Below are 27,352 nucleotides of genomic sequence, written 5' to 3' on the forward strand. Positions count from 1 at the left end.
ACAATCGAGAGCAGCAGGATCTATGTAAACAAAACCTTTCCCATTTCAACTGTATGGCAACCTAGGCACAAATATTACTATTACAATCTATACCCACAATAACATGCTGAGATTTTACTATTAATCAGTGGACAGTAATCTGGCTGCTCATGAATATACTTACAATAATTTCACTGTGGATGTAACTGAATGATAGGCTAATAAATACAGGGAGACAAAAGACATCAAAGTCACTGAGTAGAGCTTTCACTTCATAAGCTTAATACGTACACAGTTGATTCGTAAATCATTCTTTGTCATTTTATTTTGAAGAAAGTAACAAGCATAACAATAATGACGATATACAACAGCTAACTGCAATGGGGAAACGCGACAAACCAAGGATGAGGAATAGTACATGGAAGTTTGATAAATGTGTCTATATAGTCCAAGAACATACTATAATTTGGGAAGCAAGTTGAAACACATGAATTGTTTAAGTATGTTAAATAGTGTACAATTTAGTAACTTAAAATTCTTTTAAAGACAATTTAACATAGTCATTTTGTAGAGACTTCTTCGGAGATGAGGTTACACTTCTCGAGTTTTTCTATGTACTTATAACTGCTGGGTTATCTAACTTATACATTTTCAATTTTGTTCCTGAATTCTTGCAATTTTGATTCTCTTTAATAACTTAACTACTTCTCCCACCTTAAGATAGGTTCAGGGCCACACAAACAATGGCCTTAATTTACACACATTCACTCTGTACCTGTTATATATAATGTCCTAGAACCAATGCCTTCAATTCACAGCAATGCTCTACTGACTATTTCATGGTTTACCTTGACCATATGCCCTGCTTCAGTGCTCTGAGTGCACATCAGCCACACTATATCGATCCAGATCATTCTATCCCTCATACCCTCTCTGCATGCTCAAGCCCCCATACTCAAAAGCCTCCATCCCCCCATCTCCCCCTTGCTCCCTCCATGTATGATACATAGATCCTTTATATCAATCACTATTTCTTCACTCATCCCATCCTTGTGTCTGAACCTTTTCAGCATACTCTGGTTAGCCCTTTTCATCACACTCTGCATACTATTTATTTATTTTTTTTTTTATTATTTTGCTTTGTCGCTGTCTCCCGCGTTAGCAAGGTAGCTGCAAGGAAACAAACAAAAGAATGGCCCAACCCACCCACATACGCATGTATATACATAAACACCCACACACGCACATATACACACCTATACATTTCAACGTATACATAGAAATACATACACAGACTATATTATTTATTTATTATACTTTGTCACTCTCTCCTGCGTTAGCGAGGTAGTGCAAGGAAACATGAAAGAATGGCCCAACCCACTCACATACACATGTATATACATACACGGCCACACATGCACATATACATACTTATACATTTCAACATATACATATATATACATACAGACATATACATATATATACATGTACATAATTCATACTTGCTGCCTTTATTCATTTCCGTCGCCACCCTGCCACACACAAAGTGACAACCCCCCCCTCCCCATGCACGCGCATGAGGTAGCGCTAGGAAAAGACAACAAAGGCCACATTCGTTCACACTCAGTCTCTAGCTGTCATGTGTAATGCACTTAAACCAAAGTTCCCTTTCCACATCCAGGCCCCACAAAACTTTCCATGGTTTACCCCAGATGCTTCACAAGCCTTAGTTCAATCCATTGACAGCACATCCACCCCAGTATAACACATCATTTCAATTCACTCTATTCCTTGCATGCCTTTCACCCTCTTGTATGTTCAGGCCCCGATCGCTCAAAATCATTTTCACTCCATCCTTCCACCTCCAATTTGGTCTCCCACTTCTCGTTCCCTCCACCTCTTTCCTCACTCATTCTCTCCATGTGACCAAACCATTTCAATACACCCTCTTCTGCTCTCTCAACCACACTCTTTTTATTACCACACATCTCTCTTACCCTTTCATTACTGACTTGATCAAACCACCTCACACCATATATTCTCCTCAAACATTTCATTTCCAACACATCCACCCTCCTCCACACTACCCTATCTATAGCCCATGCCTCGCAACCATATAACATTGTTGGAACCACTATTCCTTCAAACATGCCCATTTTTGCTCTCCGAGATAACGATCTCGCCTTCCACACATTCTTCAACGCTCCCAGAACTTTCACCCCCTCCCCCACAATATGACTCGCTTCTGCTTCCATGGTTCCATCCGCTGCTAAATCCACTCCCAGATATCTAAAACACTTCACTTCCTCCAGTTTTTCTCCATTCAAACTTACTTCCAAACTAACTTGTCCCTCAACCCTACTGAACCTAATAACCTTGCTCTTATTCACATTTACTCTCAGCTTTCTTCTTTCACACACTTTACCAAGCTCAGTCACCAACTTCTGCAGTTTCTCACCCGAATCAGCCACCAGCGCTGTATCATCAGCGAACAACAACCAAACTCACTTCCCAAGCCCTATCATCCACAACAGACTGCATACTTGCCCCTTTCTCAAAAACTCTTGCATTCACCTTCCTAACAACTCCATCCATAAACAAATTAAACAACCATGGAGACATCACACACCGCTGCCGCAAACCGACATTCATTGGAAACCAATCACTTTCCTCTCTTCCTGTTCGTACACATGCCTTACATCCTTGATGAAAACTTTTCACTGCTTCTAGCAAATTACCTCCCTCACCATATACTCTTAATACCTTCCACAAAGCATCTCTATCAACTCTATCTTATGCCTTCTCCAGATCCATAAATGCTACATACAGATCCATCTGTTTCTCTAAGTATTTCTCACATACATTCTTCATGTGCTGTGTGTGGACGTGTATGTATATAAATGTGTATGTGGGTGGGTTGGGCCATTCTTTCATCCGTTTCCTTGCACTACCTTGCTAACGTGGGAGACAGCGACAAAGTATAGTAAATGAATAAATAAAATTCTTCAAAGCAAACTCCTGATCCACACATCCTCTATCACTTCTGAAACCACAATGCTCTTCCCTAATCTGATTCTCTGTACATGCCTTTACCCTCTCAATCAATACCCTCCCACATAATTTCCCAGGAATACTCAACAAACTTGTACCTCTGTAATTTGAACACTCACATTTATTCCCTTTGCCTTTGTACAGTGGCACTATGCATGCATTCCACCAATCCTCAGGCACTTCACCATGAACTCTGCACACTGTTTAGTATTAATATTATTATTATTATACTTGATCGCCGTTTCCCATGTCAGCGAGGTAGTGCCAGGAAACAAATGAAGAAAAACCCATCCACTCAAATACATACACAGACATATACATATATACACATGTACAGATTCATACTTGCTTGCCTTCATCCATTCCTGGTGCCACCCAATCAACAGGAAACAGCATCGCCACCCCCTACATTAGCGAGGTAGCGCCACAAAAGACAAACATGGTCACATTCATTCACATTCAGTCACTAGCTATCATGTGTAATGCAACGAAACCACAGCTCCCTATCCACATCCAGGCCCCACAGACCTTTTCATGGTTTACCCTAGATGTTGCACATGCCCTGATTCAGTCCACTGACAGCATGTCGACCCAGTTATACATCTTTTCAGTTCACTCTATCCCTTGCAAGTCTGTCACCCTTCTGCATGTTCAGGCCCTGATCACTCAAAATCTTTTTCACTCCACCCTTTCACCTCGAATTTGGTCACCTACCTCTTGTTCCCTCCTCCTTTGACACATATATCCTCTTTGTCAACCTTTCCTCACTCAGTCTCTCCATATGTCCAAATAATTTCAATACACCCTCTTCTGCTCTCTCAGCTACACTCTATTTATTACCACACATCTCGTTTACCCTTCCATTTCTTACTAGGTCAAACCTCCCCACACCACATATTGTCCTCAAACATTTCACTTCCAGCACATTCATCCTCCTCTGTACAACCCTATCTATAGCCCATGCCTCACAACCATAAAATATTGTTGGAACTACTATTCCTTCAAACATACCCATTTTTACTCCCCGAGATAATGTTCTCTCCTTCCTCACATTCTTCATCATTCCAAGAACCTTCGCCCCCTACCCCACCATATGACTCACGTCCATTTCCATGGTTCCATTCGCTGCTAAGTCCATTCCTAGATATCTCAAACACTTCTCTTCCTCTAATTTTTCTCCATTCAAACTCACATCCCAATTAACTTGTCCCTCAAAGCTGCTGAACCAAATAACCTTGCTTTTGTTCACATTTAGTCTCAACTTTCTCCTTTCACATTTTCCAAAATCAGTCACCAACTTCTGCAGTTTCTCACTGGAATCAGCCACCAATGTAGTAATATCTGCAAACAACAACTGACTCGCTTCCCAGGCCCACTCATCCCCAGCAGACTGCATACTTACCCCTCCCTCCAAAACTATCGCATTTACCTCCATAACCACCCAATCCATAAACAAATTTAACAACCCTGCCGCAGACCATCCCTCACTGGGAAACCATCATTCTCCTCTCTTCCTACTTGTACACATGCCTTACACTTTTGATAAAAACTTCACCCTTTGTCCTGCTTCTAGCAGCTTACCTCCCACACCATATCACTCTTAAGAATTTCCACAAAGCATCTCTATCAACCATATCATATGCCTTCTTCAGATCCATAAGTGCTACATAAAAATCCATGTTTTTGTAAGTATTTCTCGCACACATTCTTCAGAGCAAACACCTGGTCCACACATCCTCTACCACTTCTGAAACCACACTGCTCCTCCCCAGTCTGATGCCTTGTACATGTCTTCACCCTCTCAGTCAGTACCCTCCCATGCAATTTTCCAGGAATACTCAACAAACACATGCCTCTGTTGTTTGAACACACCTTCATCCCCAACACCTTTGTATGATGGCACTGTACATGCATTCCGCCAGTCCTCAGGCACTTCCCATGATCCATATGTACAATGAATATCCTTACCAACCAATCAACAACACAATCATTCCCTTTCTTGATAAATTCAGCTGCTATACCATCCAAACCCACCGCCTTGCCACATTTCATCTGCAAGGTTTTCACCACCTCTTCTATCTTCACCAAACCACTCTCCCTGACTCTTTCACTTTGCACACCACCCTGACCAAAACTCCCTACATCTGCTAGTCTATCAGCAAACCTTCAGAATACTCACTCCATCTCCTCACTTCCCTGACTCTCACTTTGCACACCACCCTGACCAAAACTCCCTGCATCTGCCAGTCTATCAGCAAACCTTCAAAATACTCACTCCATCTCCTCACTTCAACACTACCTGTTATCACTTAACCCTTCACTGGCGTTCCCATTTGTTCTTGTCTTAAGCATGTGATTTACCTCCTTCCAAAACATCTTTTTATTCTCCCTAAAGTTTAATGATACTCTCTCAACCCAACTCTCATTTACCCCTCTTTTTCAAACCTTGCACATATGATATTTCTGTAGAGGCTAACACTGTATGTATAAATACAAGCATGCAAGCATTCCTTTGCTGGAGTTAATACTTTATTAGTAATAATTTGCTTTTCTTTCTCAATTGTGCCAAAATATGTGTGCAATTCCTAATTTTTTGGAACATACAGTCAGAGCTTTTCTGTACATCTTAAAAGCCATACAATAGTCAGAGCTTTTCTGTACATCTTAAAAGCCATAAGTTAGTTTTTTTTGGTGTCAACAGCTTTACAAAAGACTTGGCAAAGTTCAGTTTCTTCCTCTTTTGTTACTTTAATTAATGAATGATAAATAAAGACATTTATGTACATGTCAAAAAATTTCTGGGTTAATATGCATTAGCTGTTCTTACAAAAGGTACACAGTGAAATCATAGCACAACATACAACTGGCATTATCAAAATAAACTTGTTAACATCACAAGTGCTTATTCTGGCAAAACAATATTAACATCACAAGTGCTTATTCTGACAAAACAATATTGTACACATCGTCATAATGATCAGCAAAATGAACCTCAAGACCTTCGGAAATAAAGTCTGGAAGATCACTGAAGTCTTTCTTGTTTTCTGCAGGCATAATAATGCAATTTACTCCTACACGCTTTGCCTGCAATAAAAGATTCAGTTATGGACAATCACAAAAACAAAAGGATTAGAATTTCATAATTGTTTGGCTATGAAGCCTTATATAACACTGCAGTTCTATTCATGGGTGCCCTATATAAATATTCTTTCCCTAATGGAGTAGTCACTTAACAGAAATTTATACCAAGTTTATCATTAGCGAACAACTTGTTTGGGGTAATGCTCAGTAAACATATCCTTAGCATTATAATGCAGTATGGGAAACTTTAAAAAATAAAATGATTGAACTATGGATATATACTATAGTGACATTTGGGCAGTTGAACTATCTAACAAAGTGGTCATCTCCTCATCCTTTGTAAGGTTTCTTAGTCCTAATCAATCATAATCAGGACCAACTTGTATAATTATCTTAAACCCATCTAGCCACTAACTGGTCTATTAGCTACCTATCAGTCAACCTTCTCCTCTCTAACCTAAGGTGGTTGCTTCAAGTAACACTAACTCCTTCGGTACATTTTACATGACAGCTGGAGAGTGGATGCGAGTGAACTGAGGTCATTTTGCAGTCTGCAGGAAATGACAGACATGCATGAAATAAAATAGAGTAAGTGGGTTAAAAACAGCATGTATACAGTTTACACATAAAATATAGGTTGGTCTGTAATGCTCTTACAAGCCGTAAACAACTAGACTGTCGATTTCAAAGTTAGAAAGTTTCATATATGCCCATTCTTAAAGTCTTATAGCCTTTACCATATCATGACACAACACTTTTAGGCTCTTAGCTAAAGGAAACATCTGAATTGAGGCAAGGTCAGGTCATAGCTGTTAGGAAAAACACGACAAAATAAGAAAAATGATGGTACGAAATAGACTCCGATTATAGGAGCAAAAATCAGGAAAGATGTATATTGCATGAAGATGTTAAGACTAGCTTTATTTTAATGAGGCAGAAAGTAACAGCATCGTTTCAACTCTTCTAAATCAGGATGGTAATATTTTCCAGGGTGGGTGTTCTAAAACATCACTAGATAAGGTTCGTAAGTTACTAATCCATCTCCTCAATGATAAAATAATAAAAAAAACTTTCTGAGTCTGAAATTCTGTCTGCAATAGCCACAGGTTAAAAAGGTTAAGTAGCAAGTCTCGAAAGTGAGTATGAGTAGTGAACTTACTTTAATCTAAGTAGTAATGCATGTTTTGCAACTAGATTTTTTTTCACCATTTCCCCCCATTTATGCAGTAGTGCCAGAAACAAAGAATGGCCTCATTTCTTCATGTCCACCCTCTAGCCATCATGTATAATGCAATGAAACCATAGCCCCCTAAAACAGCCAAGCCCCTCAGACTATTCCATGGTTTTTCACTGACCACCTTACATGATCTGATTCAGCTCAGTAACAGCACATAGCCCTCGGTATACAAAGCTGCTTCAGTTTTTTATATCCTTTACACATCTCTCACCCTAATAATTAAAAGCCTCTTCACTACATCTCTAACACTGGTCTCCTCCTAGCCCTCCACAGACAATTACAGTGTATCATCTCAGTTAGTCTCTCTTTGCTCGTCCTTTCCATGTCAAAACAATTTCAGCACACCCAATTCCTCTCTTTCAATCATACTCCACTTACAATCATACCTCTCTCTTACAACGTCATTCCATACATGATCAACCCTCATGTCATGTGTTGTCCTTAAGTATTTCATTTCCAACACATCCATCCTCTCCCAAGACTTGATCCCATTCAGCACCTTAAAACATACCCAATTTTGCTGTCACAGTCTGTATCCTCTCCTTTCACATAAATTTCAATGCATACATGACCTATGGTTTCTGAATGATACAATATGTCCTTATTCTTTACCTTAGATGTTGGAGGCAAGATGTCTTCTTCTTACATTAAAGTTCACTATGCTTTATCAACAACATTATCCCTAACTGTTCTACAGTGCATATGTTGGTCACAAGAAATTTTGCATTCCATGCTCTACAATGCATATCAAGTTTAAATTCTTGAACTGGCAACCTCTGCCTTGAGGCAAAATATGCAGCCATTAGAGCTTCAAGTGGCATCCCATACCAGATGCTACAACCTAAATATTTTCCATAAACTGGTCAGTCTTAGAGGAGATGACCAGCAAGGAGGCCTGTTTGAGATCTGTGCCCTCATATACTGTAATGATTTTTGAAGCAGTAATACTATTATAAGATACCAGATATTAGTGATAAAAGATCACTCATAATCATATTTGTTTGTTAACAACTACACTTCCAAAAATATCACATCTCGCTATGCATGGCTAAGACTACTGCTGGATTACCTCATACAACTAGCAGAGGAGCACACAAATTAAATGAAAACTTAACAAATGTAAACAAAGCTTCACCTTCTTGAGCTGTATTTCATTTTGTTTAAAAAATTATGTTCTACTTACAATAAAAGGATATTGTTTAAATGAGAATATCCGGGAGACAGAGCATACCTTGGATATTTGAGCTGATGCAGAAAAAGAGGTTATCGAAAAATAGCTCATATAAATTTCACAAACATCCAGCATTACCCAGCCCATATAGCTACTGCAACAAAGAATTTTCCTTATTTATAAAATAACCTAATTAGCACAACTAAGCTAAACAGATGAATGAAGTCCTAAGTATAAGCACAGTGGATACAAAATCATGACACAAAGTACATGATGAAAGACAGCTAAAACTATATACAAACAGAATTTAATATAAAGTGATTAGCAACCTGATAAGGATGGTGATGGAAAATCACTTAAGCTCACTTCAAACTTTAGATACAGTTAAAAGAAACTTACTGCAATAGTCTTCTCTTTAATTCCTCCAACAGGAAGCACCTTGCCAGTAAGAGAAACTTCACCCGTCATAGCCACATTTTGTCGCACTGGTCTCCCTAATGCTAATGACACTAGGGCTGTCACAATGGTCACACCTGCACTTGGCCCATCTTTTGGTGTTGCTCCCTGACATTAACAGTATCATAACAGAGACAGATACAAGAACAGTTAACACTGCAATATGATAAATACTTGACTACTATGTGATAATTCGCATTATATAACTGTACAGCAAAACCTCAAAATAGTGCAAATTAAGATTATGAATACTGAAAGAAATATATATAAAAGAAACTTATTTATAAATAAACTGTTGGGTAACATATCTTGGCCACAGAAAAGTGAGTAAATCTCTTAAGGGAATGGTGAAGAAATGCAGGCAGTTAGTTTTGATGGAGCACTTAAAATTATATGACTTTCATTGTAAAGTTTGGAGGAGCACTTAATTAAAATTATATAACTTTCATTGTAAAGTGATAGAAATACATGTACAAGCAAAGGGTATGTACATAAAACAGATGACATAACTAATATTTTCGAGGCATAAAAATGAAGTTAATACATAAGAGTCCCCAGAAGAGGATTGGAGGATGTATACCATTCAGATTATATTAATTTAAAAAATTTCAGAAATACAAGTAAAAGTGTAAGTACAAAAAAAGTTAACCAATATAATTCATATGTCCATCATAAAAACCTGAAATGAACATTTATGACAGACACCAAGGCCACACATTCACATGCTACCCTGGGTCAAGCGCATAGGGTTGAATTCTGATTGCAGCAGTCGAACCACAGTTAACCCAGTTGTTTATGTTCACCTTAGGGTTGGTTGATAAAGAGTACACTCGTTATTGTTCTATATATACATACGTGTAGGAAGAGAGGAAAGTGATTGGTCCTCAGTGAATGTAGGTTTGCGGCAGGGGTGTGTGATGTCTCCATGGTTGTTTAATTTGTTTATGGATGGGGTTGTTAGGGAGGTGAATGCAAGAGTTTTGGAAAGAGGGGCAAGTATGAAGTCTGTTGGGGATGAGAGAGCTTGGGAAGTGAGTCAGTTGTTGTTCGCTGATGATACAGCGCTGGTGGCTGATTCATGTGAGAAACTGCAGAAGCTGGTGACTGAGTTTGGTAAAGTGTGTGAAAGAAGAAAGTTAAGAGTAAATGTGAATAAGAGCAAGGTTATTAGGTACAGTAGGGTTGAGGGTCAAGTCAATTGGGAGGTAAGTTTGAATGGAGAAAAACTGGAGGAAGTAAAGTGTTTTAGATATCTGGGAGTGGATCTGGCAGCGGATGGAACCATGGAAGTGGAAGTGGATCATAGGGTGGGGGAGGGGGCGAAAATTCTGGGAGCCTTGAAGAATGTGTGGAAGTCAAGAACATTATCTCGGAAAGCAAAAATGGGTATGTTTGAAGGAATAGTGGTTCCAACAATGTTGTATGGTTGCGAGGCATGGGCTATGGATAGAGTTGTGCACAGGAGGATGGATGTGCTGGAAATGAGATGTTTGAGGACAATGTGTGGTGTGAGGTGGTTTGATCGAGTAAGTAACGTAAGGGTAAGAGAGATGTGTGGAAATAAAAAGAGCGTGGTTGAGAGAGCAGAAGAGGGTGTTTTGAAATGGTTTGGGCACATGGAGAGAATGAGTGAGGAAAGATTGACCAAGAGGATATATGTGTCGGAGGTGGAGGGAACGAGGAGAAGTGGGAGACCAAATTGGAGGTGGAAAGATGGAGTGAAAATGATTTTGCGTGATCGGGGCCTGAACATGCAGGAGGGTGAAAGGAGGGCAAGGAATAGAGTGAACTGGAGCGATGTGGTATACTGGGGTTGACGTGCTGTCAGTGGATTGAATCAGGGCATGTGAAGCGTCTGGGGTAAACCATGGAAAGCTGTGTAGGTATGTATATTTGCGTGTGTGGACGTATGTATATACATGTGTATGGGGGTGGGTTGGGCCATTTCTTTCGTCTGTTTCCTTGCGCTACCTCGCAAACGCGGGAGACAGCGACAAAGCAAAAAAAAAATATATATATATACATATTATTATTTATTTATTCATTTATGTATTTATTATACTTAGTCGCTGTCTCCCGCATTAGCGAGGTAGCGCAAGGAAACAGACAAAAGAATGGCCCAACCCAACCACATACACAAGCATATGCATAAACACCCACACATGCACATATACATATCTATACATTTCAACGTATACATACATATACACATGTACATATTCATACATGCTGCCTTCATCCATTCCCATTGCCACCCTCCTACCCATGAAACGGCACCTTCCTCCCCCCGCATGCACGCGAGGTAGCGTTAGGAAAAGACAACAAAGGCCACATTCATTCACACTCAATCTCTAGCTGTCATGTGTAATGCACCCAAACCACAGCTCCCTTTCCACATCCAGGCCCCACAAAACTTTCCATGGTTTACCCTAAATGCTTCACATGCCCTGGTTCAATCCACTGACAGCATGTCGAACCCAGTATACCACATTGTTCCAATTCACTCTATTCCTTGCACACCCTTCACCCTCCTGTATGTTCAGGCCCCAATCACTCAAAATCTTTTTCACTCCATCCTTCCACCTTCAATTTAGTCTCCCACTTCTCGCTCCCTCCACCTCTGACACATATATCCTCTTTGTCAATCTTTTCTCACGTATTCTCCCCATGTGACCAGACCATTTCAATACACCTTCTGCTCTCTCAACCACACTCTTTTTATTACCACACATCTCTCTTAACCTTTCATTACTTACTCGATCAAACCACCTCACACCACATATTGTCCTCAAACATTTCATATCCAACACATCCAGCCTCCTCCGCACAACCTTATTTATAGCCCATGCCTTAATTCCTGTCTCCAATGTCAGCGAGGTAATGCCAGGAAACAGATGAAGGATGGCCCATCCACTCATATACACATACATATACATATACAGTGGTTTTAGAAGCGGTAGAGCATGTGTGGATCAGTTTTTTACTTTGAAGAATGTATGTGAGAAATACTTAGAAATACAGATGGATTTGTATGTAGCATTTATGGATCTGGAGAAGGCATATGAGAGGGTTGACAGAGATGCTTTGTGGAAGGTTTAAAGAGTATATGGTGTGGGAGGTAAGTTGCTAGAAGCAGTGAAAAGTTTTTACCATGGATGTACATGGGCATGTGTACAAGTAGGCAGAGAGGAGAGTGTTTGGTTCTCAGTGAATGCTGGTTTGCAGTAGGGGTGTGTGATATCCCAATGGGTGTTTAATTTGTTTATGGATGGGGTGGTTAGGGAGGTAAGTGCAAGACTTTTGGAGAGAGGGGTGAGTATGCAGTCTGTTGGGGATGAGAGGGCCTGAGAAGTGAGTCACTTGGAGGTGGAAGGATGGAGTGAAAAAGATTTTGAGAGATCGGAGTCAGAACATACAAGAGGGTGAGAGGTGTGCAAGAAATAGAGTGAATTGGAATAATGTGGTATACCAGGGTCGACATGCTGTCAATGGACTGAACCAGGGCATGTGAAGCATCTGAGGTAAACCATGGAAAGGTCTGTGGAGCCTGGTCGTAGATAGGGAGCTGTGGTTTTGGTGCATTACATGACAGCTGGAGACATAAGTGTGAATGAATGTGGCCTTTTTTTTCTTTTCCTGGTGCTACCTCACTGAAGCAGGGGTTAGTGATGCTGTTTCCTGTGGGGTGGGGTAGCACATGCCACACAACCATATATTGTTGGAACTACTATTCCTTTGAACATACTCATTTTTGCTCTTCGAGATAATGTCACTCCACACATTCTTCATCACCCCCAGAACCTTCACCCCCTCCCCCTACCTATGGCTCACTTTCACGGTGTCATTCGCTGCTAAGTCCACTCCCAGATGTCTAAAACACTTCACTTCCTCCAATTTTTCTCCATGCAAACTCATCCCAACTAACTTGTTCCTCAACTCTGCTGAACCTAATAATGATGAACTACTTGCAAAGTGCATGAAAGAAAAGTAGGATTTAATGGAATGCTAATCTGCCCATTGTTGGCAGCTCATGATTACTTCTTAAAAACGTTATATATTACATATCTAATAATCTTGCTCTTATTCACATTTACTCTCAACTTTCTCCTTTAACACACTTTTCCAAACTCAGTCACCAACTTCTGCAGTGTCTCACTTGAATCAGTTACCAGTGCTGTATCATCCCCAACAGACGGCATACTCACCCCGTTCTCCAAAACTCTTGCATTTACCTCCCTAACCACCCCATCTATAAACACATTAAACATATATCTACCTACCCATTATGTAACTCCATTCCCATAAAGATTGAGCAGATCAAGTGTAGATGTAGCATATTCTACAGGAATTAGACTTAAAAAAGTTGGGACCCCAATCTGGATATGATGGCATACTTATGATAAATTTTGAGCAGAAAAATATTTACCTCTGGCACATGGAGATGGATGTTAGATGTCTCAAGGCTTTTATTGTCAGGAAACTTTCCTGCTATAAAATGTTTTGCATAAGTGTAAGCAATTCGAGCAGATTCCTTCATTACATCACCAAGGTGGCCAGTGGTTTCCAGGTATCCTTCTTTCTCTCCACTCGCAGCACGTGACAAAGTCTCTATGTATAGAGTGGATCCACCTGAAAAATCATCGATGACAAATACAGGCAATGATTCTTATGCACCATTCTTTGCTTAATTGTTTCAGAAATGTATAAAGATGAAAGAAAATGACAAAAGAAAAAAAAAGGATACTATCAGAGAAAGCAATGAATGAAATTTGAAGGATGCATCATAAGATACCAAGCAGTGACAGGTTGGCAACCTGTAGTAGATACAATGAAGTTAGTAGTCAGTAAAAATGTCAGCCTAACTAAGGACAGAAATCTTGGAAGATGTAGTATACCCTACCCTACCACAATCCTGAGAAAATGTTGGATGCAGTACAGTACTACAACATACAAGGGTTTTCTCTGGACAAGATATGATATCAGTGGAAAGAATGTAAAGAAATTCAAAGGTGATATAAAACTGGAGGTGTTGCTGATAGAGTAAAACACAATACGGAAGTGTTCAGGAAATTCCGTAAAATGAAAACTATAAAGAGCAAAAGGTTGTAAGAAAAATTTAAGTATGTGGAAGAAGGTATCTATCTGTCTAATCTGTCTGATGAAAATTTTCCAAAATTCACTTTTTTATGCAGCAAACAAGAACTTATCATATATTAGACAAACAGATGAATATTATGAATAATTCATAATCTGAGGGAGAATTTTTCAAACAATATTCCTCATTTTTTTAAAAAGTAAATCCAAAACTAACCCATAGCAGTCCATGCAAGACCCATAACTATGCCGGGAGGAGTTACTTCGTACAATCGGTCTTGACTGAACTTTGGTTTGCCAACAAATGTTTCAAGGTTGTCAGTAGTCACATCAACCTTTTCAGATTCTCCACTTGCAATGTTGTATGCAGCTCTTCGCATTATTCTCTCAATATGCTTTTGAAGGTTTCGGACACCAGACTCCCGGCAGTAATGCCGGATCAATTTGTCTACTGCTGAGTCATCTATAACCAACTGTTAAAGACATAAAACCCTAATTAGTAACTACCCCAACAGCATTTATCAACTAAGAAGAAAGAAAACCTGGAAGATGTAAGACAACTAGTAAATAAGGGAAAATGTAACAAAACTTGGAAGATGTATGACAACCAGTAAGTGAGGACAAATGTACCAAAGGGGGATTATAATAATACTTATGGACTATAGAGCATAAATCACAGTTACAGATGGAGTGTACAGATAAGTGGTAAATATGTCAAGACTAGCTACAATTCACCAAATTGTAACCATGGTGATTTTCAAAATACTAACCTTTGTTGCATCAAGACCACTAAGCTTCTCAGCAGCAGGTATGAGATAGGTGTTTGCAATAGCCAATTTTTCCTCGGCTACATACCCAGACAAATCTATCATTTCCATCCTGTCACGAAGTGGTTCAGGGATGGTGTCCAAGATGTTTGCTGTACATATGAACAACACCTAAGATAAAGAAGATGAAAAATATACATTTTAAGATTTCAGTTATCTAGATTTCTTGTTATGTAGACAGTTATACAGAAACTGGGTTACTTTACATTTCACAGTAGACCACATACATTACAGCCTCTAAAATCACTTACGTGCATCCATGGTGTATTAAGATCAAACATGAACAACAGACTTTTACAAACAGTTCTTTTTGGCTTTGCACACAAGGTGATTCATCAGTGAAACCTAAATCTTCATTTGCACCACCCAACACAAAACACTTCCACTGTATCCAATCTCAAAACATTCCTTTAGCACCCACTGACTTCTTCCAAAATATATCTACCTTCCTTGTATCTACTCGTATATCTTTTGACCAACTCATTATAAGCCATACTTTCTAGAAGACCAAACCATCCTGAAAGTTTAATTATGTGCCCTTCTAATGATTTCCTCCCACCATATATCTTTTTCATATGTTTATTCTTCTCTCTGTCTATACTAAGCAAGGTTTTTTTTTTTTTACTGCTCTTATTTTTACCTATTCTGCCCTACACAAACCAGCATTTCACATCCATACATCAGAGCAGGGTCAAGTACTCCTTCAAACAAGCACACTCTATATTTATATTTTTCCATTCATCACAACTTTAGATACACTTCAGTATAGAAAAAATTTAACAACAACCAGCAACATGGCAAAGTTTTCTTATGAAATGATGATTCATAGTCACAAATATGAGGTAGAGTGGTAATCAATACCTTGAGAAAAAACATTTATCTTGAAAAATTAATAACTCATTTCTATATTAAGGGTAGAGCCCTTGGAGCATCTTAAGATCTTGCTCATTGGGGTGGGGGATAAATCCATTTTAGAAAATAAACAAAGCATCATGGAATAAGCATTGCTTGCTGAACATGTTGCATTAGAACAGTACCTTTGAAAGATCTACGCTGACATCAAGGTAATGATCCAAGAAGTTTGCATTTTGTTCTGGATCAAGTAGTTCTAGCAGAGCAGCAGAAGGATCTCCCTGGTAACCCTTACCAATTTTATCCACCTCATCAATCAAAACCACTGGATTTTCTGTCTTGGTCTTCTTCAGGCACTGTCAGTCAATGCAAATGAAAGGGTAAAATAATCATACAACTTTTCAAAATATTACTCACTTTCAATGTTTAATTTTTTCATCACTGTTGCACTCAGCAAGCCCTACCCTCTTATCAATTATTAATGCCTCTCACACTACTGGTACTTTACAAAGTACCTCTCAGTTACTAGTGGATGATTTAAATTTATATAACAGTAAAACTTCCTCAGATATACATCTTATTCAACTAGACATTCAGTATGTATCTACCTCCTCTATCTATCATCAACTCCATTTCCATGCAGTGGATATAGGGCATATAGGCATGTATCTTTTGTGATTACCTGGCTGAGGAGAGGTTCTCCATCTGAGACCTACATTCAGTACCTAACCATTTTATACCACAAAGAAACTTCTTCAGATATGTTTCTTCTTCAACCATATGATGTTCAATATCTAAAAATTTGCTTACCAAACTGCCTATCTACATATCTATCTATATATCTATCATCACCCCTAATCCCATTTCCACAAGGTTGATCATGGGTATACAGGCTTGCATTTTTTGTGGGAATCATTTTTGTGTAAAAGAGGTCTTCAAACAGACTCCTTATATAAACAGTATAGGTATCTAAAGGTCTTCAACTGTCCTTAACTCAAGACCTAAAATCAGTATCTAACCATTGTGTTCACCTGATCTGAATACTTCTTTAACCAAATTTGGTTCTAACATAAATGTATAGAAATTCAATTTCAAATATTTGTTTCTGTATTCGTGTAAAGTACAAGATAAAGAGATATACCGTTGTGTAAAGTACAAGATAAAGAGATATACCGAAGCTAATAATGGTAGTTAAAAAACACTGGAAAGAAACTAGAACTTCTAAAACAGTGAATACATCCTCTCAAAACACAGGCTACCAGTAACATACTCATTACATGCAAGGTATGGGTACCTCATCCCCTCCAAGTGGTTGCACATTAAGCCAGGTTGGTTCTAATTACCAGCCCCAAGGTTCAAGTCGAGTATTCCTGGGAAATTATATGGGAGGGTGAAGGCATGTACAGAGCATCAGATTGGGCAAGAGCAATGTGATTTCAGAAGTGGGAGAGGATGTGTGGATCAGGAGTTTGCTATGAAGAATGTATGGGAGAAATAATTAGAAAAATGTATTTGTATGTAGCATTTTTGGATCTGGAGAAGGCATATGATAGGGTTGATAGAGATGCTTTGTGGAAGGAACTACGAGTATATGGTGTAGGAGGTAAGTTGCTAGGAGCAGTGAAAAGTTTTACCAAGGATGTAAGGCATGTGTACAAGTGGGAGGATAGGAGAGTGATTGGTTCCCAGTGAATGTCGGTCTGTGGCAGGGGTGTGTGATATCCCCTTGGTTGTTTAATTTGATTATAGATGGGGTGGTTAGGGAGGCACATGCAAGAATTTTGGAGAGAGGGGCAAGTATGCAGTCTGTTGGGGATGAGAGGACCTGGGAAGTCAGTTGTTGTTCGCCGATGATGCAGCTCTAGTGGTTGATTCAAGAGAGAGACTGCAGAAGTAGGTGACTAAGTTTGGAAGTGTGTGATAGGAGAAAGTTAAGAGTAAATGTGAATAAGAGCAAGGTTACTAACTTCAGTAGGGTTGAGGGACAAGTTAATTGGGATGTAAGTTTTGGAGAAAAATTGGGAGTCGACTTAACAGCGAATGGAACCATGGAAGCAGAAGTGAGTCACTGGGTGGGGTAGGTGGCGAAGGTTCTGGGAGTGATGAAGAATGTGTGGAAGGAGAGTACATTATCACAGAGAGCAAAAATGGGTATGTTCAAAGGAACAGTAGTTCCAACAATACTGTGATTGCGAGGCATGGGCTATAGATAGGGTTGTACGGAGGAGGATGTGTTGGAAACCAAGATGTTTAAGGATAACATGTGGTGTGAGGTGGTTTGATCAAGTAAGTAATGAAAGGGTAAGAGAGATGTGTGGAAACAAAAAGAGAGTGGTTGAGAGAGCAGAGAGCAGAAGAAAGTGTGTCGAAATGGTTTGGACATATGGAGAGAATGAGTGAGGAAAGACTGACAAAGAGGATATATGTGTCATGTGTCAGAGGTGGAGGGAACAAGAGGCAAGAGACCAAATTGGAGGTGGAAGGATAGAGTGAAAACGATTTTAAGTGATCAGGGCCTGAACATAACAGGAGGGTAAGAGGCGTGCAAGGAGTGAAAACGATTTTAAGTGATCAGGGCCTGAACATAACAGGAGGGTAAGAGGCGTGCAAGGAATAGAGTGAATTGGAATGATGTGGTATACTGGGTTTGAAATACTGTTAATGGACTGAACCAGGACGTGTGAAATGTCTGGGGTAAACCATGGAAAGTTCTGTGGGGGCTGGATGTGGATAGGGAGCTGTAGTTTCGGTGCATTACACATGACAGCTAGAGACTGAGTGAACGAATGTGGCCTTTTCAGTCTGTTTTTCTGACACTACCGCACTGAAGCAGGGAGTAGAGATGCTGTTTCCTGTGGGGCAGGGTTCTGCCAGGAATGGTTGAAGGTAAGCAAGTATGAATATGTACATGTGTATATATGTATGTTTATGTATATGTGTATATGTTGATATGTATATGTATGTATATATGTGTATATGGGCATTTATGTACATATATATATGAGTTGATGGGCCATTCTTCGTCTGTTTCCTGGCGCTATCTCGCTGACGCAGGTAATGGCGATCAAGTATAATAAATAAACATAAATAAAACAAATTAATATGAATATTAAGGAAACCAGTTAAACAAATGAGTAGATCTTTGTCCTCCAACTGGTTTGAATAAAGTGAGTCCATAGAATTAAAACCAGCAAAATAAGTTTCATAATACAAGAGCTACTTCTAAATCAGTAGCACAGAAGACAGTTTCTTAATAATCAGTTCTTTAGATCTTCTTGTTACCATGTTTAGAGGAAAGGATCTGATTATTACTTTGTTGTGTACATGAAGAGGCAAACATATAATTTCATGCACTGAAACTTCAACACTCGTATTTATAATGGAGATCCAAGTAGATCACATTGAATCAGAATAAATCATTTTAAGATTTAGTCTAAGGGTCCATAAGTACTGAAACAGAATAAATCGTTAAGTGATTAAGTAAGTAGTGTATCATTCAGCAATCCAATTATAATATGTAATTCTGTAACATTTTAACTGGCCAAGTTTCTAAATATCTACTCTTGCAGGTAGGGGTAAAGCAAACTATGTTTTCGTTTACTGACTTGTTTGGTCAATCTCCAATACATTGCTTGTGACTTGAATGTTCTTGTTAGTGTGGCTCCCTTATATTGGCTGCCAGATACCTTTACACAGCTTATAATAGAGTATGAAATGTGTAAACATTTACAGAAAAGATAAACACAATTTTTATTTTCATACTATTCGCCAATTCCCGCATTAGCGGGGTAGCGTTAAGAATAGAGGACTGAGCCTTTGAGGGAAATCCTCACTTGCCCCCCCCCCCCCTCCTCCTTCTTTTGGAAGATTGCAAACGAGGGGGGAGGATTTCCAGCCCCCTCCCTCCTCCCCTTTTAGTCACCTTCTACGACACACAGGGAAGATGTGGGAAGCATTCTTTCTCCCCTATCCCCAGGGATAACACACTTAGAATAACACTATAAATTCTATGCTTATGGAAGGAATGTATCATCTATGAAAGGTAAAAGTAAAAATTAAACAGAACTTTGCTGCATATTTCCAGCCTAATGAGTCCCCTCTACATTTATGGGGCTATCTTCTATGCAGGGATCCCTTCCCCACACAGACTTTCATATTTTACAAATCAACTTTATCTACTAGACTAATAATACAGTTTACTCTTTAAGATTAACCTTATCATCCATATCATCCATACCAGTAAATTAGGTTATTAATACAGAGTGAATATAAAACGAATTATAAATTCTTTTAAAATGTCTTACCTGGATGAGCTTGCCTGGCATAGCACCTACATATGTGCGCCTATGCCCCTTGATTTCTGCTACATCTGTCATACCCCCAACACTGAATCTGAAATACTGAATGAAAGATAACATTATGTCTATTATCATTATGCTTTTCCCAACTTACTGTGGTTGATCAGGAATATGCAACCTCCTTAACAGGACTCGCACACATCCTCAACCCATGGCTAGTGTGTTAAAGATAAACACAGACTCTCACATTAGCAATGCTGTTCCCTATGGAGTGAGGTAGCACCAGAAATTGGATGAGGCCAAGCAAGTATGAATATGTACATGTGTGTGTATGTGTATGTATATGTGTTGATTTGTATATTTGCATGTATGGGCATTTATGTATATATATTGTATATGAGTGGATGGGCCATTCTTCATCTGTTTCCTGGCACTACCTTGATGATGCAGGAAAACATTTTATCTATGAAATATAGGTATCACACAAATGAATATTCATCAACTTGAACTTAAAAAACATCAAAAATCTTGAGCTTACTATTGTACTGCTGCGTGCCCACTAAACTGAGAGTTAAAAATTTTAAACATCTATCAATCTTTATAGCAAAAGCCTTCATCCAAGAGTAGAATATGTCAACTCAAAAAAAAAAATAGTGGAGCTGGCATTGACAGACAAAATGGGTATTGATACATTAATCATAAAATATTGTAATATATCAATATATGAGTTTGGTAAAGTGTGTGAAAGAAGAAAGTTGAGACTAAATGTGAATAAGAGCAAAGTTATTAGGTTCAGTAGGGTTGAGGGACAAGTTAAGTGGGAGGTAAGTTTGAATAGAGAAATAGATATCTGGGAGTGGATATAGCAGCGGATGGAACAATGGAAGTGGAAGTGTGTCACAGGGTGGGGGAGGAAGAGAAGGTTCTGGGAGCATTGAAGAATGTGAGGAAGGCGAGAATGTTATCTCGGAGAGGAAAAATGGGTATGTTTGAAGGAATAGTGGTTCCAACAATGTCATATGGTTGCGAGGCATGGGCTATAGATAGGGTTGTGCGGAGGAGGGTGAATGTATTGGAAATGAAATGTTTGAGGACAATATGTGGTGTAAGGTTGTTTGATTGAGTAAGTAATGAAAGGGTACGACAGATGTGTGGTAAAAAAGAGAGTGTGATTGAGAGAGCAGAGGAGGGTGTGTTGAAATGGTTTTCACACATGGAGAGAATGAGTGAGGAAAGATTGACAAAGAGGATATATGTGTCACAGGTGGAGGGCAGAAGGAGAAGCGGGAGACCAAATTGGAGGTAGGTGGAAGGAAAGAGTGAAAAAGATTTTGAGCGATTGGGGTCTGAACATACAGGAGGGTGAGAGGCTTGCAAGGAATAGAGTGAATTGGGGCCTGGATGTGGAAAGGGAGCTGTGGTTTCGGTGCATTACACATGACAAATAGAGATTGATTCATTAGATGTGTAAATGACATCAACTGTCACAAATCAAATCTTACTGTTGAACAGTGTATATATGGTAAAGCAAAGTATCTTACCACTTTTTGTGTGAAATAATATGACACCACCAACAAAGGATTTTGACAAATTCCCATCAGTCTGACCTCAAACTGGTAGCCCTACTTTCATGGTATTGCAATATATTGATTGCTAGTGACACTTCTTGTCTGTTATTCGCTATAATAATGTTAAACTGATTTCATATTTTTATGGAAATGACTATAAAGTGGGCAATCACAAATATCAAGAAAATCTGTTTCACTTTCATGCTTAGCAACCCTACCAAGACAACATGAGTCATGCTAATCACTGAAAAATTCATTGGATCCATCCAGAAAGATATTTTTACCATGTGTACAAGATTCCTAAATTAAACACAAGTGGACTGGTTACTTCAATTAGCAAATGAAATCTTACAAGAGAATACAGTACTGTACAAATACAAATGATAGACAATAAGTGATCTTCATAAGTAACAGATCAGTGCAACAATAAAAACCATACTAATAAGGTAAAAAAAAAAAAATGCCAAGAGCTTACCTGTCTGTTGAGAGCACGTGCAATAGAGCGAACAATGCTAGTCTTGCCTACACCAGGTGGACCATGGAAGCAAAGGATCTTTCCTTGAGTTGTTCCTCGCAGTTGTGCCACTGCTATGAACTCTGGGATCAGTAATGAGATATACAAATTAAGATGCAATTTCAACTCCATTGACATCATGCTAAAGTAAAAGCACACTTGAATAATTCCTCATTATATGAAGCCTTCAAACAAAAGGGAGGAGGAGCCCTTGGCTTACTAGAGTCTGGCAAGAACTCCTCAAACAGAGGTGTTGGCCCCAAAGTTTCTTTTGTATGAAAGAATGAAGAAAGTGTACCAAAACCTTACAGTAGTAAAATAGAATCCCAGAGATATAAAACTTTTTAAGATATACTGAGTCCAGTATATGGTTACTAATTATGGTGGAAGATACAAAAGGACCTATTTTCCTTTGGAAAAGGTATCAGTAGGAGTACCATCGGAAGTCTGTAGAATGTGGTCAGCCCTTACACAGCCTCAGCCAGGCTTTGGTCACGTACACATATGTGGATGGGACGAGGGAAGTTTCAGTATTATCATCAATTGGTGTAGGCTTTGTTGGTCAGCCATGGATGGCGATCCAAACAAGCTACATAGAGGCCTCGAGTAACTTTCCAGAGACTAATGTGAACAGTCACATGGTTTCTCTTAGAATTCACCCTTCATTGTTCCCCTTACCATGTCCCTACAACCCATACTTAGATTTAGCCAAACTGGTAATTAACGAGTTTTCTTACACTTAGAATGTTTAGCTCTTAAACTAAAGGAAAAGGATGTTGCTTTTGGTAGTTTTTGTGCACCTAACCTTATAAAACAAATGAATCATGGATATTTTTGTGCAGTTAGGAATAGCCAATCCAGTTGATAATGTTTTAACTAAGCTAAGAATGGCTGTCATAATTCATAAGAAAATTGATGGTTTTCCAGTGGTTCATGCATCTATTCCTATATTCAAATACAATGGTTTCTCTAATTTTTTGTACACAGGGTGAAGGGGGCAGACAAAAGACCAATTAAGTACCAAAAAGGTTAATATGGAGGAATCTCACAAGATCTTCTTGTCATAAAACCTTCTCACACCACACAGTTCTCATCTTTCCAAAACATTTGAGGTTTTTACCCTCAGAAATATTGCTGTTATCCTTTTAGAACTAGAAATAAACATCTTAAAAGTAAACTAAATCTTGTAATACCTACAGAGGGGAAACTGCTCCAATGGAGATAAGTGTATACATGGCAGCAGGTGGAACTGTGGGAGATGAAGTGAGTCAAAAAGGGGTCTTATGTCCTACATGCACTGTGGTTTGAGGAGAGAAAGGTCACTATCTGGAATGTCAAAGATGGGTACGTTTGATGGTATAGTAGTTAGTGCTGTATGGGTGTAAGTCTTGGGCTTTCAATAAAAAAGAATGAAAGAGGGTAGATGAGTCAGAAGTGAAATGCATGAGGGCAATGTATGGTGCTGGGACGGTTCATCATGTAAGGAATGATGATGTAAGAGAGTTATGGTAACACGCTGTGTACGATTTAGAAAGATGAACAGTACATACTGAAATTATTTGAATATACTGAGATGAGTGATGAGAGACTAACTAACAAGATATATGTGTTTGAAGTGGAGGCATGCTGGAAAATAAGAGTCATGCATGGAAAAAAGCAAACTGGAATGAATGTAGTATACAGTGGGCAATATGCTGTCAGTGGGCCAAGGCACATGAATGGTCAGAGGAAACCACAGAGGGATCTGAGGGGCTTGGCTGCGAATAGGAATCTCTGATAGTTCAAGTGCATTATATATGATAGGTAAATAGTAGATACAAACTAACATTGCAATTTTTTTTGTCTGTCCCGGCACTATCTCACTATGAGGAAAATCATGAACTAGCATGAAAAAAAATATTTATTAACATTACTTTTGTGATTTTGCTCCCTTTCCCAAACACAGTCATTACCTAAAATTCTCTTCTTAACATCTTCCATTCCATAATGATCCTCATCCAAGATCTCACGGGCCTGTTTCAAGTTGAGGTTCTCCTCTGAGGTTATACCCCACGGCAACATTGTCAACCAATCGAGGTAGTTTCGTGTTACATTGAACTCGGAAGAATGGTTATCCAAAAATCCCAACTTGTTCAGCTCTTCATCAATCACATCTTGAACAGCTTTAGGGACTTCTTTTTCCTGTAACAAATACAGAGTTCTGTAAACAGAAACTGCCCTGGTTTGTCCCACTGGCAGATGGTTGCAACCAAATACCTTAATCAAGTTCATTTTATCCCATGCAAGCTGCTCATCCTCCTGAAGTTTAAGGTCCTAATATCCGAGAGCCGTCTCTACTCCATCCTTACATTTCCTTCTCGGTCTCCCCATTCCCCTACACTTCCAACAAACAGATCCTCTTATTAGGTCTCTCTTTGCTCACCATCTCCATGTGTCCAGATCATTTCAGGACACCCTAGTCAACTCTCTCATTGAGACTTTATGTACAAACAATCTATCTCTTTCACTGTCAATCCACACAAAATCAACCCCCTAATACCATGTATGGTCCTATTGCAATTAATTTCCAAATCCACATCTATGTCTTTGTTACATAGTTTGATATACAATTCAGTTTAATAACTGGAAAATCAAGGATACTAATGTTCACAAAACTTAAAGGTCAGGTGCTAGAGAAAAAAATCTATTCATAAAAAAAATTAGAAATTCAATGCACGCACAACTTGTTCTTTATGTTCACTATGTTAGAATATAACCAAAATGAAGATTTTCTAAGATTTTAAATATTCAGAAACTCCACTAAATATGAACTCATTATCTTACAAAACAAATTATAATACACTACACACCTTTAACCTTGCACGGAATTTCTCTTCAATGGCATCCTTGTCCTCTTTCTCTATACCAAGCTCCTTCTTTATAACTTTAAGCTGTTCTTGTAACATGTACTTCCTGTGTTGTGACCGAACCTTCTCTTCCACTTCCTGCAATGTCCAGCATGATAAAGTCTATATGCACATTGATATACATAAATATAAATTCTAGTTTTATATTTCATTCTTCTCACAAGTTGCTTCCAACTATGTTAAATGAAGCTGGCTTGCCATTCTAAGATCCCTGAAAGAGTGGATGCACAGTCCACCGAGTACATAACAATACCTTGCCAACTCTGCCAAAATGAACAGAGACTAACACTTAGCCATTATGCAGTGTGTGTTACAGAATTAATAAAATGCTACAGAATCCACTAAAGATTATCAATCAGCTTAATCACACAATCCCATTTCAAATATTTTCAGGTCACTTAACATGTTTCACACATTTAGTCTTCAGATTTCACCTTCCTATGATGTCGAAATGTTGGAAGGCATTTATTCCTTAACACTGGCTTCCTTTTCCTCGCCTCAGCAAAGTAACACCAGTAACAAGAGATAGAGCCTTCTTTCTCCCCTTTCCCTTTGATAGAAGGCCAATCATCAACAAAATGAAAACTGTCAGAGTAGACCATGGAGTAGTCTGCAAGGCTTGGGTAAGGACAGCTGAATTTGATTTTAATGCATCATACGTGACATAGAGACTGGATGTGTGCTAATGAGAAAGTTTCTGTAACCACAACACAATAGCAGGAAAGGCAAACAGGTATAAAAAATTGCAAACAAATTATATCAAATTAAGAGAAGCATAATTATAAATCCAGCGAGTATGAATATGTACATGTGTACATGTGTGTATGTCTGTCTATTCATATGTGTGTATCGTTGAAATGTATAGGTATGTATGTATATATGCGCTAATGGGCGTGTATGTATATACATGTGTATGTGGGTGGGTTGGGCCATTCTTTCGTCTGTGTCCTTGCGCTGGATCGCTAACGCGAGGGACGGTGACGAAGTATAATAAGATAAAATAAATCTAATGATAATGATAATCATTATTATTATTTTTTTTTTTTCATACTATTCGCTATTTCCCACGATAGCGAGGTAGCGTTAAGAACAGAGGACTGGGCCTTTGAGGGAATATCCTCACCTGGACCTCTTCTCTGTTCCTTCTTTTGGAAAATAAAAAAAAAAAAAAAAAAAAAAAAAAAAAAAAACGAGAGGGGAGGATTTTCAGCCCCCCGCTCCCTTCCCTTTTAGTCGCCTTCTACGACACGCAGGGAATACGTGGGAAGTATTCTTTCTCCCCTATCCCCATTATCATTATTGTTACTATCATTATTATCATCATTATCATTATCATTATTATTATAATCATTATTATTACCCCTGGGGATAGGGGAGAAAGAATACTTCCCGCGTATTCCCTGCGTGTCGTAGAAGGCAACTAAAAGGGAAGGGAGCGGGAGGCTGGAAAACCTCCTCTCTCATTTTTTTTTAATTTTCCAGAAGAAGGAACAGAGAAGGGGGCCAGGTGAGGATATTCCCACAAAGGCCCAGTCCTCTGTTCTTAACGCTACCTCGCTAATGCGGGAAATGGCGAATAGTATGAAAGAAAGAAAGATAATTATAAATATCAAAACCTTTTTGGAGTATCTCTATCACTTTCATATCAAAGTTTTTATTCTTAGTTTATATGTATAATATATGAAAGCACATCCAAACAATGTCTCCCATGAGTTGAATTTGAAAGACTTCAACAGTTAAGGAAAGTTGATCAATTCTTTGGACCCCCTTCACCTGTAGCAATCAACCAACTCCTGACCCTGCTCCTAGACCTGGCTTTATCTATCCCTTTCTACAACATTCACAATATCAGATCTGTTTCTTCTGTCTGAAACTACTGTATTTTTTTGCTGCATGACACCTTGACATTTTCCATCATTCTTATGTTTGGCGTTCCTTTAAAGTCACCTCATTATTAGCGGATTAGAATGTTAAACAAATCTGTTTCATCAATCCACACATCATTCTGATAAAATCAATACAGCACCTGAGCAACTTCACTTAAACAAAGGATTTATCTGTAACCAAGCAACTTCACTTACAAAAAGGATTTATCTGTAACTTCTGTGATGAGATTAGTGCACATTCAGTTACTGCTTCCTTTAAACAATACATCCTCTCACTCAAGATGCATAATCCTCAACTGTCACTTTTTTCTTACATGTTTCCTTCATCTGGGCCATATAATCAAAGAAAAATGTAAAAACTCAAGCTGTGATTTTTAATCTCAATGGCTAAGACAACCACTAAATGCATAAATGATCAGAGTACAGAGCAAA

General features: G+C 38.8%; 2 protein-coding genes across 2 annotated transcripts in view; one reads left to right on the forward strand and one right to left on the reverse strand.

Moving 5' to 3' along the window:
• Positions 1-27,352, forward strand: part of Hpr1 (THO complex 1-like protein Hpr1) — a 189,037-nt gene that overhangs the window by 137,493 nt on the left and 24,192 nt on the right. The window lies entirely within an intron of this gene.
• The window catches only part of Lon (Lon protease), a 36,400-nt gene continuing 13,263 nt past the window's right edge, over positions 4,216-27,352 (reverse strand). The window contains exons 10-19 of the mRNA XM_071687744.1: positions 24,978-25,112; positions 24,081-24,309; positions 22,090-22,211; positions 20,053-20,148; positions 15,934-16,104; positions 14,840-15,007; positions 14,287-14,542; positions 13,402-13,604; positions 8,919-9,083; positions 4,216-6,114 (exon numbers count right to left, since the gene is read on the reverse strand). Coding sequence (XP_071543845.1) covers positions 5,968-6,114; positions 8,919-9,083; positions 13,402-13,604; positions 14,287-14,542; positions 14,840-15,007; positions 15,934-16,104; positions 20,053-20,148; positions 22,090-22,211; positions 24,081-24,309; positions 24,978-25,112 — 1,692 coding nt within the window. The 3' untranslated portion in view covers positions 4,216-5,967. The remainder of the gene's footprint in view (positions 6,115-8,918; positions 9,084-13,401; positions 13,605-14,286; positions 14,543-14,839; positions 15,008-15,933; positions 16,105-20,052; positions 20,149-22,089; positions 22,212-24,080; positions 24,310-24,977; positions 25,113-27,352) is intronic.

Source organism: Panulirus ornatus, chromosome 44 (assembly GCF_036320965.1).
Source record: "Panulirus ornatus isolate Po-2019 chromosome 44, ASM3632096v1, whole genome shotgun sequence".
NCBI classification, from domain to species: domain Eukaryota; kingdom Metazoa; phylum Arthropoda; class Malacostraca; order Decapoda; family Palinuridae; genus Panulirus; species Panulirus ornatus.